The 19,068-nt window shown below is 41.5% G+C and overlaps 1 protein-coding gene across 1 annotated transcript; it reads left to right on the top strand.

Moving 5' to 3' along the window:
* Positions 1-367: 367 nt before the first annotated feature.
* Positions 368-18,829, top strand: LOC102214015 (exocyst complex component 2-like; the record flags this gene model as incomplete). Its single annotated transcript, XM_005752075.1, has 18 exons — positions 368-556; positions 4,596-4,709; positions 5,014-5,138; positions 6,245-6,313; positions 6,415-6,572; positions 6,694-6,815; positions 8,319-8,380; positions 8,594-8,674; positions 10,450-10,509; positions 11,800-11,861; positions 11,948-12,017; positions 13,545-13,661; positions 15,296-15,437; positions 16,925-16,980; positions 17,093-17,215; positions 17,432-17,493; positions 17,860-17,919; positions 18,023-18,829. Coding segments are annotated over 18 exons (1,766 nt in total), but the record flags the coding sequence as incomplete, so codon positions are not given.
* Between the last annotated feature and the right edge of the window lie 239 nt (positions 18,830-19,068).

Raw genomic sequence — 19,068 nt, 5'->3', positions numbered from 1 at the left:
TTTTTTATAAATGTCATGATGGCGTCATTGTGAATTTTTTTTTTATTCTGATAGTCGAGAAGTAAAAAACAGATAATGTGACAGTCATATCTTATGCTTAGTGCTTCAAACAGCGTTTCATTTAAATGCAACTTTCCCTTTCTTCCTGCTTGGTGAGGAGTTTGTGGTGGAATTTTTTTTTTTTTTTAAAGAATTGTGATTTGAATTAGCCGTCCTCTACGCTTTATGCAAAAAGACAAAGTGCAGTAAAACCTAATGGGGATTTTAGGCTGACATTAGTGGGCTGTCCTGCCCCGACTTCAGCCAGAGCTTTTATTGTTTTTGGCCACTCTTTATTGTCTGACCTTTGATTTGTCACCCATTTAAGTGTGGATTTTAATTTTGTTGATCTTTTTGTCCCATCTCATCTTCCATCTCCCTGTCCCACGCTTTCGTAGGTACCTGTCTGACCTACACGCTCCAGGAGATCCAGCATGGCAGTGCATCTACGCTCAGCACAAGTGGATCCTGCAGCTGATGCAGAACTGCAGAGATGAGTTCATCAGTGGCCAGAGAGGTGACTAAAAATGCACATTTGTCTGAGTTGATTCGTTTTGCACATGTAGTGAAAAGCCCCTATTTAGCATTTCCAATCAGGCAGCCGGTGGATGTCGTGAACTGAGGGAAGAGAGCAGTGTCTCAGTCGTTCCAGAGCTCTGCCTAAATTCCCTGCTCCTTCGCCGGCCTCCTTTACCCCAGTCTGTGCTGCTTGCTTGAGGCCTGTGTGTTTATTTTTTCATGAATGTATGAATAAGATGAAAGTGATGGAGCACTGGCTTTGGATTTAGGTTTCAGCGCTTGACATGTTACTGCACACACACAAACCCGCTTTCTCACTCACACACACAGCTTCACAGATGGATTGGAACAATTAACCCCAATTAAGCTGTTCCTCTGTTAAATCAGCCAGCAGAAAAATGTGGATCTGAAACCGTCCACTCAGGAAGACCAGTGATTCGCCAGCATGCGTGCACACTCACACTGAGGCACCCGCACAAATCCATTGTGGGGTGGGTGGCTGCTTCACATAGCACAGCTGGAACATAAACATGTCTAATGCTAAAAGTAACAGTGGTTTCCGGGGCTCAGGCTTGATGGATCTGGGGATTGGTTCGTTCCCCACTTCTCCACATTTAAATTTCATCTTGATGATTATGTCAGGGATGGCCCCTTTTACTTCACACTTACATTCCACTGCAGAGCAACATGTGGTGGAGAGGGAGTCTGAAATCTCATCCAACCCAACTGTGCAGAAAATTGCTAGTTTGCAAAAAACAAAAAAGAGCACAGAAACACACATGCTGGCATGGACATGTTAACTTATTGATAAAGTCCTCATACCTCAAAGCATCACATCAATTGTCAGTGTGTCAGTGTCAATTTTTAAAAACCAGATTGTAAACAAGCTTCTTAGTGATGTTAGTGAAGTTGGGCCTTTTAATATTGAGGTCTGTAGGACGGCTTGCTTATTGAACCAGCCTCAAGTGGTGATTCCAGGAACTGCATTTTTGGAGCCGAACTTTGAGAGTGATGTCTGTTCTTGAGGTAACATCATTTAAGATACCCGTCTGCCTCTGAGAGGACAGTAGTTACAGTCAGCATGTGACCAAAATGACCTACATTTAACTGTGCAGTCTTCTCATAGATGTGCACAGTTCTGTTGAGAGTTGGTTGAGAGCCTCCTGCAAACCCAACTTTTTGTCCAACCTGCATTCTTTAAATCCGTTTTTACGTTGCCTAGAAAAGACTTGCATGTCTGCTTGTTCCGAGTCCACTGCAAATGGAATCAGTGAAATGACAGGCAGCACTTGTGTGCGATCAGTTAGGGTTTGTATTTTTTGGGGAACAGATTTATATTGAAGATTTTGAAATCCCACTGACACCCAGTGTAACAACCTTTGATAAGGTGGGGGTTCATTTGGTCACAGTATCACCTGCAATCCAGACTGTGGCTGCTGAATGCCTAACACCTTACAAGCCCGGGGATATATTGAGGCTTGGTTAGGGTGCCAGCAAAGCACACGGTCCAAACAAGTGGAAAGCCAAGAGCACCACTACTGTGAAAAAACACTCCGTTGTGTTTAAACAAATTACCCATGCTGTCATTCTTCTGGTGAGCACAGTGTTCACACAGACATGCTGAAAGGTACACGCAATCTTTCCTGTTTTTCTCCCTGCTCTTGTTCTTTGTTACAGCTGTCTCCTGTCTTCTCTGTTGTCACACAGCGCGCCTCTTCCCCTCACATACACCTCTGGCAGATATTCAGCATCTCTGGTCTCCTCTGCTCACTTCTGGCCCAAGTGTGAAACCCGTGCCTCCACCCAGGCAATGCTTCAGCAGCCATCATTATAAAAACCACATCCACTGCATTCCCCCAGCTTCACTCTTCCTCTCCTTCCTTCCCACCCTTACCCTTCCTTCTGTATAGGACCCCCCCCCCCCCTCAATGGTACCTCACAGCTACCCACTCTTCTGGTGGCCTCCTCTTCCCTTCATATAGATGCATTCACTAGCTTTTTTTATGCTATTGTCAGCATCACACATGGCAGAGATTATTCCGCTGTAAGCATCAGGCATATTTGCAGTAACTGGTGTCATTTTCTCTTTCAACTGTTGTTCCTAGTCAGGAATAAAAGGCCAGAGGTCGTTCTGGTGTAGTCACGATTCCATTAATTACCCTATAAAATGCCTTAAATGTAAAATAAAACCATCCATCTTTGTTAGAAACAAAGGCCTGAAAGCTGAAGTTTTTTTGTGAGGGAGCATAGCAAGTTGCTTCCGTATGTCTAAACACTCCCATCGTGCCCCAGTGTTGCAATCTGACTCTGCCCGATCCAATTAGAAGCTGCAGTATTTTTATTTCTCGAGCGGCACTTCTTCTGCCAATGTCAACACAATTAACAGGAGTTTTTTTTCCCTCTGGAAAAATAGGTTTTCAGTGAGTAGTTAGTGGGAATTCACTGTTCAGACACTCTGATGGTGTGTTTGGGATTTTATGCTGCAGAAATGCTGCTGTAAGAGCAATGCCGTGATAATACTGGTTAACGTCTGACAGGTGTTTGCGTGGTCGTATTGACTGATTGATTCATTAGGGAACTTTTTTACTTGTATTCAGAAATTTTGTGATGTACATAAAGCCTGGAATTTCAAAACTTTAAGTCACAGATTATTAATAATAGTGATTTTATTGTAAGTCCCATCTTTACTTTTCCTGACAAGATGTCCCGTTGTCTGTGCGCACATAAAATCTGGGTGAAACACTGGGGCGTTTTTCAAGAGAAGTGTGGTGAAGCTTTTGTATTCTGTAGCGTGGGAATAAGGTTTGTGTCCTCTTAGACAGAAAGCAGGTATGTGTGCGTGTGGTCAAGGTCAGTGACCCCTCTGGAAGAGGAACCCATCCAGCCTGCAGAGAAGCCCCAGACACGATGAGGAAGTGTGTATAGATGACACACATTGTCTCAGTTTATTCAACACGCATACACAGAGGCTTCTATAGTTTCCCCCTGTAAATTTGAGCAAGAAGCAGTGCAGCAGCATAGTAAATCCTTTCAACGTACAGAGCAGCAAAACACATGCAGTCCTCAGAATGCAAGTGCTTGTCCATTCTGAGGATTCGGCGGCCACCTGGGTCAACAGCAGCTCTCATCCCTGTAAAAAGACAGGAAAACTTCAGAGAGACAGAGCCTGTATTGCACCATATGGTGTGTGTGTGTGTGTGTGTGCGCGTGTGTCTGTCTGTGTGTATTTGCGATATAAGAAAGCCTCGTCTGTTTACAGATAGTCTGACTCAAATGAGAATTTCCTTACATTTTCTGGCCTGGATGGGTGTGTTGTGTGCACAGCCACCTCAACCACAATTTTCTCCTCTGCTTGGGGATTTCTCAATTCTTGCTTATACACTACATTCAACATTGTGACTCACCAGTACGCTTTTCTGTGTATGTGAGTGTGTGAGAGACACATGTTTTGGAAATGTGGCTCATCAGTCTCCATTGATTTAGACAAACTGGTGTGGGCGTAGTGCAGCGTTGCACGAACCTGTCCTTAAAGTTTCATTTTCATTGTAGCAATTTTGATCTTCTTAGCACCGCAGTCTTTCACTTTCATTCCTTTTTGCCACCCCTTGTTCTGTTATCATTAAGTTATCTCACAGATTCAATTTGCTAACGTTGTCTCACATGCAGCGATAGGAGTGTGTGGTTGCAGAACTTTCTCATTCATTACCGCTGCATAGCTCCCTGTTGCCATCTAGAGGAGCTCTTAAGAATCAGATGTGACAGAGCACATTGTGGCCAGCGTAAACCCACTTCACCCCAGCACTCGCAAAGACCACTGCTCCGTTTCCCCACCGTGAAAACAAGGGGACATTCTCTCCGCTGAGATGGATCAGAACACAAATAAAGAAAGTAGGGAGGGATTGTTTTGTGTGAAAGCCCGTTAAGCTTATTGAGGAATGTGGAATTATGAAAATGTGATTATTTAATATGTGGAGTATGTGTTTCTTTTCCCTTCAAGCTCATTTCTCATCCCTCCCCACTTTCGTTATGTCTCTCAGTGGGTGCGGGAGCTCTGGACCCAGAGGGGGATACCCGTCCACCAGCCCTCGGAAGGCTCAGCCACACCGCGTCTCTGAAGAGAGGGGGCAGTCTCCGAACGCCACGATCCAGCAGTGAGTAGTGCAACACTTCACAGATTCGCCCACACACTGAGTTCTAAGGGGGGCTTCCCTGTCTGCGCTAAACTCTGTACACACGTACGTTTGTTTGTTTGTGTGTGTGTGTAACACTTTTGGTCGTGTACAGTGTTTAGGGGAATCTTGCATCACACTGTACGGTAAAGGCACAAATAAAAAAAACAAAGATCTTAAGCTTTATGTGCCAGGAATTAAACCATTCTGATATGTGAATATTGGAACTGCACAGTCATTATGCCAATATCCTCTATCATGTCATCTGTGTGTCCTTTTTTTCTAGATTGGCACTTTGAGACCCCGCAGCAGGTGCAGTTTGTGGAGAAGCTTTCAGATGTTGTGATCGGTCAGCTGCCCAATTTCTGGAAGCTTTGGATCTCCTACGTTAATGGAAGTCTTTTTAGCGAGGTGAATACTCACCAAGTAGACAGAAATCCTGCATACAGCATGTTTTTATAGCAACAGTGGTCACTTTGCCACACAAGATAATCCAGAGATGAACGTGGCCCTGTGGAGCTGTAGCCCAAAAATGTAAATCTTTGTTTGTGGTCATTTCCATTATTTTTGTAAATATAGGGGTTCAAGGCAGTGATTGTCATTTGGAGGGTCAAGATTAGAAGTGAGTCAGAATATCTCAAGTCAGAGGGGCAAGGCTGAGATGGTGGTAAAAAGCTTTGTGTAAATAGTGGGAAAGTCACAGCACCACAAACCTCTCCATGGCGTGCTGCATTTTGATTTCACACATCACACAACCAGCTGCTTTATAATGCACAAATTATAATCTTCAAAAGTGTGGTTAAAGTGTAGTGAAAGCAAAAATAAAATTGTGTTTTTGTTGAAATTGTGTGGAAAGGAGTGCCATCAAGGGACCGTGCCCTGTCGAAAATCTTTAACCAGTAGATCGATGCGCGTGCTAACACCACATTATGGACAACATCTGCAAAAGAATGAAAGGGACATTAGTTTTGTCACATAATCAATACAACAATTGAAATAAATGACAATAAAAACTGGTATAATAAATAAATTGCTATAAATTTAGCTCAATAGTTCAGCTTTGTTTCACTCATATTCATTGAGGATTATCTCATGAAATTCCTTTGGTGAGTTAGGTATTTAATTTGGGATTAAGAGAAGGGGAATGATTTTCCATGAGTCAACTCAGGTTAATGAGTTTCTACTGATAGGCCAAAACAAATGGTGTTCTTAGTAATACACAAATGCCTCCGTGAACAAGAATATTTCCCATGAAAACTTTAGGCTAGGCTAATAAAAGCTTTTTTTAGAACCTCAGTTTCTTCGAAATCCTCTGCAGGTTTACATTCCATATCTGTGTTTTTCAGGGTTTCCATTTAAGAGAAATTATTTGATTATTCTCAAGAAAAGTTGAAGGAATGTCATTTGCATTATCATAGTTTGCTCTAATGCAGGCACAGAAAGCAACATAAAATCTATTTTTCGTCAGTAATCTGGACTTCTCAGAGGTGACTAAGTATTTGTGTCTTCCCCTACAGACTGGAGAGAAATCTGGGCAAGTGGAAAAATCCAAGAAGAATGCCAGACAGAGACAGAATGACTTTAAAGTATGAGGATTTCTAACTCCAGTTTACTCTAATGTTAATTTGAGATAATGTTTTTTAAAGACACATTCTGCAGTACATACTGTATGTTGTCTGTTTTGTAGAAAATGATTGAAGAGCTGACCAGTCGGCTCGTGAAGCTCATTCGGGGTGCTCTCTTACCCGCCACCTTGCCGCAAGGGGAGCTGAGTCTTTATGGAGGCTGGGAGAGCAAGACAGAGTTGGCTGGATCATGGCTTACACAAATCATACACACTGTCAGGTCCTCACACTTTGGTTGTAATTAATTTGCTTACATGTTTGGTTAAATGGAGGCATTTGGGAGCCGCATGCTTACCTTGCCTTTAATAACAGACCTCTGTTCTCTGGCGTTTCTCATCCAGGGGTTGTCATGAGGCTCTGTCTGCTATGGAGATCCCAAATGATTTGCTGCAGGTGATCCAGGATCTTCTGCTGGATTTGAGAGTTCACTGTCTCATGGTGACTCTGGTGCACACAACAGAAGGTGAGAGAGCTCTCAGTAATGGACAAAATATTTTCATCAAGATCTTCATTTTAATTGACTCCAAGTTACCAAACAGTTTATTTTGTTTTCAGTCTTCAGTGTGGCAGGATCATAAAAACTAAAAGCAGCTTTTGCTGTGTCAATGCAATCTTCATGTGACTGAGCCCATTATTGTCCTGAACACCCATCTAGTACATAAATAATGTACAATGGCTTCCTAATGAGAGCCTTCTCATCCAGTTATCCAAAATATCACATTTTTCAGGCAGCAAAAAACATCTAACAATTTCATATTATATGAAGTATTGAGAACTAAAATTAGCACCAGTAATAAACCTGGAGGTAGGTAGGTAAACGACATCCAGTTGCTTTAGATTACAGCCAGATAGACGCCTGTAAATCACTCTAGTCCTAGACTGAGAGGAAAACTGCTTCTTCTCTTTGCGGATTCTAGAGAAGCTAACATGCAAGAAAGTTAACATGCAAGAAACCAAGGTTTTGTCAAAGTTTAACAAGATCGGTATGATATTTGAGGCGAAGCTTGGCATCTGCTAGTGTGCTGATGTACAGTGAAACATGAAACACTCACTCTGGAGGGGCTCATAACATCCTTAAAATCTTTATTTCTAGTGTCTACATTTTACCTTGTTTTTCTGGGTTTTTAAAATAAAGATATGTATAGTATTTATTCATGTATGTATTTGTACCTAATTTGTTATTGTACATTGAAAGGCTTTTAAATGTGTTGACCGAGTGTGTTAAGAAGACGTTTACTGGAAAGTATGCCTGCTTGTACCAGATACATGGGGCAAAATATGCCAGGCCCTGCTTACCCTTGCAAATAATGTATTTGTTGGTTTAAGCAAAACAGCATTGGGAATCTTTACCAGTAGAATAAAAAAAAGTTGTCACCATAGACACGTTATTAATCTCCACATGAGAAATAAAAAGCTGTGTCATTCTGAAATCACACTTTGATTATCATCCGTTACTTGTGTAATCCCCTGCTAGACAAGAATGCGAAAGGACATGAACTCAAAACCTGCAGAACACGACAGATTTTTATAAAACCATGTGAATTTGTTAATAAGCTCTTAGTGGTCAGTGTCCTCAAGTGTCACTTTTAGCTAATTCAACTTCCAGGTTAGTAATGGAGAAAGTGTTATGAGACTAAAACCAGACAGGCTGTGTTTCACTTGTGGTTAGGTATGGTCATTTTGAGAAGAGTGACTGTTTTTTTTTCTTAACTCCCCCCACTCACACGCACATTCTCACACACACAAACACACCACACGCACACACCAAATTGTGGTCTGGGAAGAAAGGGTTTGATTTTATATCATGTGGTTTTCCCTCAGAAACCTTTAAATCTGTTCATATTTCCATTACTTACGACCCCTTATGAAAGTCTCCACACTCCACATGTAAACGGCTCTGAGTTCAAAAAACCGTAGCACAGTTTCAAGTGATGGCCCTTTCGATTTGTGCTTTTTATACCCATAGATGTCAACAGGCTTGCTGAAAAGGAAGACTGGTTGGTAGATAATGAGGGAATCACCAGCCTGGTAAGGATTGGTTAATTTATCAAGCAGCACTCTGTGTCTTTATAGAAATCACAGAAAGTTTAATATCTATGTATACTTTCCAGCTGGCAGCGATTCATTGCATTTGTTTAGTCCACTGAGTACTTGTGGGTCTGTTTTAACTAATCTGTGTTGAAGTGTGATGTTATCTAATGTAGCCCATGTTTGTAATCTCTGTTTTTAATGTTTTTGCAGCCTTCACGGTTTGAGCAGTGTATGGTCCAGATGCTGCAGTCACTCAAAGAGCCCCTGGAAATCAAACCTGGAGAAACAAATGTTCGTTCATACCCTGCAAACATCAGAGCTACAGAAGTTTTCACATGATAATCAATAGTCATGAGTTTCTTCATCCATTAAATGAACTTAAATAGCTGACACTGACACGTGACAGTTACTTGTCATCTGTTAGACACAGGCTGTTATGGGGCTGGCATGCCTCCTTTCAATTGCAGTAATTGTCCCTCTGAATGAATGAATGGGAATCCTGCTGTTCCTGGCATTGTCACAAACTTTAGCATCGCTGAGGTGATGTTGAGTTCGATGGCAGCAGCATGTCTTACAGAAAGAAAAAGACTTCTGGATAAGAGCATAAAACCTGTGTATAAAATCTGTTGTGCCTTTCCAGATGTGCAACTGACTCTTAACGCACACCCATACTATCAGAGGTGGATACCTTTTAAATATGACTGGTTCATCTCCTCTTTAGCTGAGAGGACGCAGCATCAGTGTTCTAATAAAATAATTTCAAATTTTCATTAGTCTGACCTGAGCTTTGTCCCAGAGATGACGGCAGTGTTTCACACAGGCTTCTTCTTTTTGGTCGATGATATTGTAAACTGTTTTCTAAAAGTGTGCCTGAGCCCATGCAGTTATTTTCATTACAGAATCATGCCTGCTTTTACTGCAGCGCCACCTCTGAAACCAAAGTGCACGAGAGTCCAGTACTGATTTTCAGACTTGCCCCTTGTACACAGAGATCGCTCTGTGTTTTTTGGTTTTTGTAAATGATAACACGCAGCGTAGATGATAAGATATTCAGTCTTCATAATTTTACAGTAACAAACACTATTCTGTAGTTGGAGTTGTTTTTGCAGATTGGTGAAACTTTGCCTCTCTAAGACATTTATTATTTTTACCAGCTAACCTAATTAGTTGCAAAATGTTCCTCCAGCTCCTTCTTTAAGTACCACTAACTTTTCAATTTTTTCGTTTCTCCATCCGAACTTTTTTGAGGCATGTTGCTGCCATTGCATTCAAACTAACTAATTGTTTTTCATAAAGTAGTAGAACGTCTCAGGTTAAACATCTGATATGTTTTTGCTGTCTTTTTGTGAAAAATGTAGATTTATGAGATTTGCAAGTCATTGCATTTATTTACATTTTACACAGCATCCAAACTTTTATAGAAGTGGGTTTGTATGAAAAAAGAAAATTAAAATTTTGGTGAATATAAATCAAGCTTAGCCACATGGTCTCTGTGACCAATGTTAAAAAATTATACTGATATCATCTTTAGTCATGTTTTGAAGACAGCAGTCTTTGTTGCACAATGAGATGGGTTTAAAATTAAGATCCCTGTTGGAATTGTGAAGAAAAGGGATGTAAATAGATTGATGTAGAAAACAAAACAAAAAGAAAAAATTAAATAAAGAAGAAAATGTAGTTAGAAGAACAAGTAGTGGAGGAATAACTGCTGTGCGTCCTGGCCTCGGTTCAGTGGGTGCTACATTCATCACTCTTCTTGTCCTGCCCTTGTGCATGTCGCACAGTGCAGTAAACTTATAGGAATGAAATTTCACTCTGTGGAGTTGCTTTATGTGATGATCTTTTATTTGAAGCCACGGTACTTCTGTTGCAAACAGAAATGATATCAAAACTTGGATGGTTTTAATTCAACACTTCGCGAAGTAGTAAAGTATAAACCCTGCTGTTAACAGAAACTATGAAATAACTATCCAGGGTTCAACACAAAGAAATCCTTTATGAATTTTAGAATAAACAGCTTTAGTCACGTCAAGAAAGCATCGTTACCGTTACGTTCTTTTCCACAGGTGTTGCAGTTGGAGCAGGTCCAGGACCAGGCTGCAGAGCTCAGCGTGAGGATCATGAAGGTAAGACGTGTACACTTATTTTCAAGAACATGCATAGGATTATGAACAAAGACTGTTTGCATAGGATGGAAGTAGCCACCATGATGTCTACCACTGGTTTTGATTTCCACATTTTGAAGCCTCAGCCTTCATGTGTTTATGTTGTTTATCAAATACAGAAGTGGCCAAATCTGGATGAGAGTCGGGTGTAGTCAGCTACTCCTAGCAAGCATTGTTGGCAAATAAAGAGATACATATAATTAGTGCTAAATAAAAACAATAAAATTCTATAAATGAACTTACTAAAACTTACCTTTGATGATCTGTATCATAAGGCAGGTATATATTTTTAGACAATTCCTTTAAAATGCTTTAAAACGTAGCAACAGCAAAAAAGCAACCATCTGGCAGCTACCAGTCACAGAAGGCTTCCTGGCAGCTCTCGCTTTGCGACTACCAGGAGCCTCCACCAAACGGTCAGGAAAGACATCATTTTCCTCTAGTAGTCAGAGGTTGCCAGGGGCGTTGCTAACCAGTCTCTGGGCCTGTTTGACTGAGGCCTACTGTACTTGGATTAGTTGAGGTGGGTCCTAGCAGGCAGCTGTAAGCTACACCTCACTGTCTTGGCTCTCCTGTCAGTCAAAGCAGCCACATCTCTAACTTTTGAACATTTAACTCTTGAGCACTTCACATGAATAGAATATAAAAAATAAATCAGCTACTTGTTTAGAAGGAAGAGAATATCCTTTTAATGCTCTAAGTTGGCCATTTTAGCACAGGAGACTCAACTGGCCATTGAGGAACTGCAGTTCATTTTCTGTGTGGAGTTTGCATGTTCTTCCTGTGTCTGTGTGAGTTTTTCTTCAGGTGCCACAGATGGTGCAGAGATGTCCACTTAGTGGGGTTAGGTTAATTGGTGATTTTAATTTGCCCATAGGTGTGAACATGGTGTACAAATGATTGTCTGTGTTAGCCCTGCGACAGATTGGTGACCTGTCCAGGGTCTATCCTGCCTCTTGCCCTGAGGCCCTGTGCACTGATCACCAAAGTCTTATATAGACCTGAAAACCTCTGTGTTCTATATTTGTCTTACATCTGTTCAGTCATAGAGCAGCTGCTAAGATTTTATTTGTCTTTTATTTACTGTGAGGTGAAGATAACCCTACGTGTTGACATGCACACACTGTCCACTTTACTGTTTCAGTGTACCTTAGATCTAAGTCTGTACTAACCTGTTTTGATCACAGAGTAAGATATTAGTGATGCACCTAAAATTGTCTTTTCACATGTCTGATAAATGCGTCTCCATAGGTCTTTGTAAACAGTTTGGAGCAGCTGAGTACTAAGACAGATGGAGACATTAACACATCTCAGTAAGTATTTGGAGGATTTTTTTCTCATCTCTGTGGTTACTGTGCCTCACTTGGACAACATTTTAAAATCTCTCCCATGTGTACAGCAACATTTCAGTGGACCTGTCCTCTCCTGATCGGTTTACTGGCATTCAAGAGGGCTTTACTCCAACATCTGTAAGCACAGTGTTTTTCTTTATTACATTCTTTAAATCGTATGAGGTTTAAACACTCGAAAACGCACATGTGGCAACTGCCAGCGTCACACCAGAGCGTGGGCTCCCTCCTTTACACAACTAGACAAACATGTGTCACTCATTCGAACCACGAAATGTTATCAGTCTGTTTCCTGGTTGTGGACAAGAAGTAGAGACGTCCTTATTTCCTGTAACTTGTTTGAGATGTTAGCAAAGGGGGTTAAGCGCAGGGGAGGACGAAGAGGAGGAAGAAGGGCAGGGCGTAGAGTGCTTCTGGTAAGGGGAAATGGAGCAAGGTGCAGAAGGGGTTTCCCCAGCCTGAATATGCTGCCAGACTTGACTGAGAGCAGATGACCAGAGTTAAGACTAGTGTCAGTCATGATACAAATGGGTGTTTTTGTGAGTTGGCAATCTAGCAACCAGCACATGCAAACTTGGACAGTGCGTCACTGCTATTAACACAAAGACATCAGTTTACTTTAGGCCACTAAGCTTTTGGAGCATGGTTGGTTTGCTTAATTTTGGACTGCAAACTCCTGCCAGTGATGTTGTAGGCATCAGAATGTCATTCTGACAGTGTCTCTGTGCACACGTTTAATTGGCATGCTTTATTGTGTGTTTGTAAGGGTGAATATTAAAAGCATGGGCATTTTAACGAGTGAGAGCTTGTTAAAAGTAGTTTCAGGTTCCTACACTAAGGTAGATTTGTTTTGCAGTTAGGCCAGGCAACCATTCTACCAGACATCAAACACAGGCACTGGACAATATTCACAAAGACATTGTGAGAAAAAGAGCGCTCCAAGCTTCACTGAAACCACAACTTTAAACCAAGGACATATTTTGGAAAGGAAAGCACATTGTGGTTGTAAGAACCTCTCCAGAATTGTACGAGGATTAAAGGTTGTCATAGGTTTCAGGTTAGGAAGTTTAACCACAGGCTACAGAGCTCAGCCTGAGCATCATGGTGGTATGAACGCCACATACACTGTGTATCTTTTGAACATAAATGATGTGGATTGCAGCTGTCATTGGTTAATGATGTCCCCTTGAGTCAGTTGTTGCTAGTTTAGCGTTTTAAACTTTATATCAGGAGAATGGAGTGAATGTCATGATGCTCAAATGCTAGTGTCCCAGCCTAAAGTGTACCCTGCTCACTGGTCCTTGAGCACGCCATAATTTATAAAAATTAACGTCGTGTTGTATTCAGTAAGACTCGAAACTAGCAACTGAGACCCGAAACTCATCAGAAAGTGTTTGCTGAGGTCAAAGAGCGAGAAAGGTGAGGACTGTTTTCCAAGAGACGTCTATGCATTGGGGCTGCTTTTTGCAACTAGAGGAGTCGCCCTCTGCTGGCCAATAGAAACAGGCTTGAGGCACTTCTGCATGCACTTTTACATCCAAACATCCAGAATCCAAATCCAGGTCTACAGTCTGTAAATTGAACCTAAGCTGTGACAATGTTGTGTTGTGGCAGTCAAAGCATTCAAGTGTGTGTGTGTGTGTATAGGAGCAGCGTCTACTGATCATCCTGAGTAACTGCCAGTACCTCGAGAGACACACATTCCTGAACCTGGCCCATCACTTTGAGAAACATAGCTTCACGGGGACAGAGAAGATCACACGGGTCAGTATCAACACTTCTAATCTGCAACTGTGCTTTGAAAAAAAGACTTCACACAAAGGAAGGAGCGCTCAGTGTTGTTGGCGAGAAATGCGTTGCGGTGTCATTAACAACAAAGCTGTCCCCTGGTCTCTTCTAAGCAGAGCGATGACTCTTCTTTAAAAGAAAAATACAACAGAAAAAATAAAGGTCGTGGTCTTGGAAGCTCAGTTCACTGTCACCCTAGTTTTTTTTCTTTCACACGTACACACTCATCCAGCTGCACACAATGACTAATGACTGAATCACAAAGCAAAGAAGCATTCTGTTGGTTTTCCAGTAAAAACAGTTTACAGCCATTTTCTTTGAAATATCATTTTTAAACCGATTCTCATGTGTCATTTATATTTAGATACGTATGGGTGACAGTTTGTCTAGATTGTAATCTTCAAATGTTAAAATAGCTGCAAAAGCAAATCTGAAAAATAAGAATTCCCACACAACACATCTGCCACACAGCTGCCGCCTCATGTAATCATACTGTAAAGAGTTAGAAATGCAATAAACTCTCAATGAATTCATGTAAACTTGAGAAGTCACTGATATATGCACAATCTAAATTATTCATGCAGTTCATGAAGGATACAGGATTTCAACATGGACTGCAAAGTAAAATTACTCACAGCTTCCACACTCCATAATAAAGCCTTTAACGCCACAGCCTGCAGTTTAAAACAATAGGCATGGAAATCAGAAAGTTCACTGTTATGTGTTGCTGTAAAGGAGAATCATGCATCCTGTTACAGCAGGTTTTAAAGTGTTTCTTTTGTTGTGTGACTTTTTAATGTTTTCAAAAGTAAAGCCATGAGATAGGCAACATCACTGGCTATGGTAGTTAAATATTGATGAAGCTCTTGAGATGCTTTTACATCGGTGTTCCTCACTGCTTCAATAAAACATATCCATCAGAGACAGAGAAAACTTTGAGCAAAAGCCTTGTTGTATTTGTAACGAGTGAGCAACAACTCCAGTGAAGAGTAGCCACAATTCTGAGCACCTATGAGCAGTCTGGATCGGAGAAGGTGAGCATGAATCCTTGAGGAGTAGTTTCATCTTATTTCAGACTGGAAGTGTGGGTTTGTGAGATAAAATGCTATAAAGCACTGGTTATCTCTGTTTACGGGGAATTTTCTAATGCACATGTAACTTTAGGCGTCTGTATGCATTCAGACCACTTTTAAACTGATGCATACGGATCACAAGACAACCTTGGCAAGATTGTCATCGTAACTTAAAGTAAAAGGCAACAGGAGACACTGACATCTTCACGTTATCAACGTTTTAGTGTTAATGTTAGAACCTGCTCACAGAGATGGAATCAGGTTTCTCTGCTCGCAGCTCTGAAGCTAAAATTACAGGCATGTCAATAAGCTAACACAGCAAAGATTCAGCTCATCTGTACAACTAAGATAAAAATGCTGCATTAAAATCCAAACAAGTAGTGCGTCATTGCAAAGAACGCTGAGTAAATAGTGTATTATAATATGGATCTCTTCTTATTGTGTTGTGCATGTCTAATGATGTGTGGATTGGGGATAGAGAATCTGTTACCTAGTATCTAATCATTGCAGTAACATCGTGTGTTCTTGACCTGCCAGGTAAGCGTGGACGCAGTACGGGGGCTGGACCGGAAACTCTTTGAAGCCTACATTGAGAGACGAGCTGATCCGATCGCAGGCTCCCTGGAGCCCGGCATCTACGCTGGCTATTTTGATTGGAGAGACTGCCAAACACCTACAGGTACCCAGTTACCCTGCGCTGATAAAACAGAAGGAAATCACCGTCAGCAACCACTAACTGACCCTGGTAGAATCATATTTAAGCCCCTAGCAGGGCTGTGGGATGACAGCTCAGAGTCTCTCGTGTCTAATCTTTGTAGCTGTGGTTCACATGTGTCATGTGTAAAGTACGGCTCTTTGATGACTTACTGTAAACACCACTAACATCATTTAATCAGTCTTCCCAAGGCGCTCATGGCCTTTGTGTCTAGCTGTAGGTGTGCAGTGATATGTGTGTACACTTGAGTTGTAGCTTGACTTTTTTCGCTCACGCAGTGCACCCCAAACCCAGGTGAAACTTGACTGTGAATGTGTGGTCTACCTTAGTACAGGATGTGAAGCAACATGTCAGACTGTGTGAGAGCTGCGCGAGTCGTCTCAGGTGGGCAGCAGTTCATAGCACGGCGCTTAATCTTGATGAAAAGTTGTGAGCGTTGATCTGGTTTGTCGCCTGTGAGTTTGTGTGTTTGGACTACATGTGAAAGAGGAACATTTTGGACAGAAAACCACAGTTCTAGGATATGATACTTTCACTTGGTGCATTTTTTTGTGTGGGATTCAAGTTTGTGTGTGGGGTGCTGCAAAGCATTAAGAATCCGGTTTCAGTACTTTCTTTCTGTTTTTGCCTTTGACTGTTTCACCGTCAACGTAATGTTATATTTTGAAGCTTCCACACAGCACACCAACTCATCTGCCCCTTATCCTCCTCACAGATGAGGGAAATTAAATAATGGAAAACGTTGCACTGGCACAGTGTTAGCTTGGCTAATAATGAATCCTGTTGGCACATTTCTATCAGAAATCCAGATGGACTGTTAATCAAACAGCCACTTGGCTCTGCTGTGGATGGGGCTGTGATCTTAGAGAAACATGGTTTTGCAGTCTTGTTGAGCTGCTACAGGTTCTGGTGAAAATGACTCTGCCCTGAATTTTCAAATAAAGAGAGAAAGATGAGTTTTCAATAGTCTGTTCTGCCAGAGATATAGTGTTAGAATTGCAGATGTTCATCTAAACATGGCCAGAGTTTCAAATAACAAGGTCAACAGTATGTACAAATGCTCAGGCTCACACTGCTGAACACGCTCTCTCACATTTTCTTTTTTTTACTGTCGCTCTATATGATGTCAGTGAGAACAGATATCCCAAGCACACAGATGTGGCTGTGAAGCCCCACCCACCTGCTGGTTAAACCTTTTGTTTATGAGGGGCAACCAATCTGAAGAAAGCTGGCTTAAATTGAGGGGGAGAAAGCTAAAAGTGGGGTTAAACTGAGGAAACTGTGGCCAAGTATAAGATGTATAGTTAAGATGAAATATACATATAAGATATAAGAAGCTGTAAATAAACAAAACAGATTCACTTTCCTTTCATGGCTAATTGTTACATGTCTGATGTTTTGCTTTTTATCTGGATCTTTGTTTGTTCACTTTGTGCTTTCTTCTTTCACAGGTGTAAGGAACTACCTGAAGGAGGCTCTGGTCAATATTATTGCAGTTCATGCCGAGGTGCTTGAATGCCTTTAAAACTCATCACTCATTTGTCAGACACTGCTTCTACTAGGTGCTTTTGCCACCTCGTCCCCCATCATGACATTTTTTTTCTTTCTTTCTGTGTCAGGTGTTCACAGTCTCGAAGGATCTGGTTCCTCGGGTTTTGTCTAGAATCGTTGAGTCCGTTGCGGATGAAATGTGCCGTCTTATGCAGTGTGTGTCCTCCTTCAGCAAAAACGGAGCCCTACAGGTAGGTACACACTCACACGCACATACCCGCAGTCGCAGAGCAGTTTCTCACTCATAGTAGGACCCTGACTCATAAGTCGACCACCGCACTTGGGGGGAATTACCTGTCATTTTTGATAAAGCCATATTTCAGTTCAAGGTACCATCTGGTGTCAGTTGATGATGATTACATGATTACATCTCCGTTGTTGCCCTTTTTCTGTAAACCCCCATACAGGCTCGACTTGAACTGTGTGCTCTGAGAGATGCTATAGCCACATACCTAAACGCCGACAGCAAGTAAGTGCGACAAATACAGATCCCCACAGTGGCAGAGACAGGAAGTCCCACATATGTGCCCAGTGATTTATGGCTGTGGATGTCACGGACATAAATCTTAGCAGTCACACATCCCTCACTACAATCCCTATTTATGTTAGTTGGAGGGTTTTGGAAAGGAAGTGAAAGTAATCTGGTTCTGTTGTGTGCATGCACTGTGATGTGCGCCTGTGTGTGTGTGTTTGGGTGCGCGTGTATGTTCATGTATGGCAGGTTAGTGTGCCCGCATACACACACAGACCCATCTTGAACTATGTTTTCTAGTTCTCTATCGTTCATAAATGGGTTCCTTTATGTGACATTTTTAACTAAGCTTCTCATTTTCAGCGCCAGCTTCAAACTGGCTTTGGAGTCTCTGCCTCAGTTACACAGCGGCGCCGATAAGAAGTGAGTCTGATTCCGGTATATGTTACTAATTGGAGGGACTGTGACCTTTTGGCGTTTCCTTTGTGTCTTTGAGATTTATCTTTAATTTTAATATTATCTGCAGGTTACTGGAAGAGCTGCTGAACAAGTTTAAGAGCAGCATGCAGCTCCAGCTCACGTGCTTCCAGGCCTCCTCTGTCCAGCCCATCAAGAGATAAATCTCATCCACTCCACCACCCAAAACAGAAGTCTGTGTCTTATCTATTAGCTAATGAACTTTGCCTGTATCTCTTCAGTTATCACTTTTTTGTTTACTCATCACTTTCAATTTCTGCTTTACTCGATTAAACACAAGTGTGTATTCATCTAATCTCGAAGACACTAAATGAGTCGATTTCATTGTTACTGTGCAGGACAGTCCCTGTTACGTTGGGTATGCTAATTATGTACGGCCACTCACGTACTGACAAGTAGTGAGTGAGTGGCTAATGTGCTTGTTTCTAGAAAGTTCAGGAACAGTCTGTCAGTGGGATGTGGAGCTGCAGACTCTGAATGAAATGTGTGTCAAAGTAACAAGATTTTTTTAAATGATGATGATGACAACAAGATGGTTTTCATGTACTGTGCCACCTGTATTGCTCAGTAAGTTAACTAAACATCAGCCTTCAGCTAGAGCTGCAAAATCTCAGTCTGTGAGCTACATGGAACTGGATCAGATCCTGATCCTGTCAGGATTTTTAGACATGGTTGATAGTTTGTTTTTTGAAAGCACTGTACTGCTTTAATCCTTTTCACACAGCCGTATTGTCCCATCACATTTCATTGAAATCCAGCATGTTTGTCAGTAAGCTTCATCTGTGGAAACCACACTGATGTAACTGTGAGTCAGTTATATTGATGCTTTTCTTCTAATAAAACACCATCATTGGAATTTACCATCAACTCATTTTTTTCTCACCTCATGAGACATTAATAAAAAAATGCTTCTTTAAGACTGCAGTAAATTCTTTTGTATTGCCCTGCCAAAAACCCAGTAATACACGAATGCTTGATTTAACATGTGTTTTAAAGAGGGTGTACTAAACAGCTTTATTTAACTATGTATAAACACAGAACCTGCATGTGGCACCATATACATATATTCGTACAAGCTAGTGCGATTCAGTGGGT

This window comes from Pundamilia nyererei, unplaced genomic scaffold (genome assembly GCF_000239375.1).
Source record: "Pundamilia nyererei isolate P.nyererei 1_Seehausen unplaced genomic scaffold, PunNye1.0 scaffold00343, whole genome shotgun sequence".
NCBI classification, from domain to species: domain Eukaryota; kingdom Metazoa; phylum Chordata; class Actinopteri; order Cichliformes; family Cichlidae; genus Pundamilia; species Pundamilia nyererei.
Note: the sequence above shows the minus strand (reverse complement) of the source record. Positions and strands in the feature narration are given on the sequence as shown.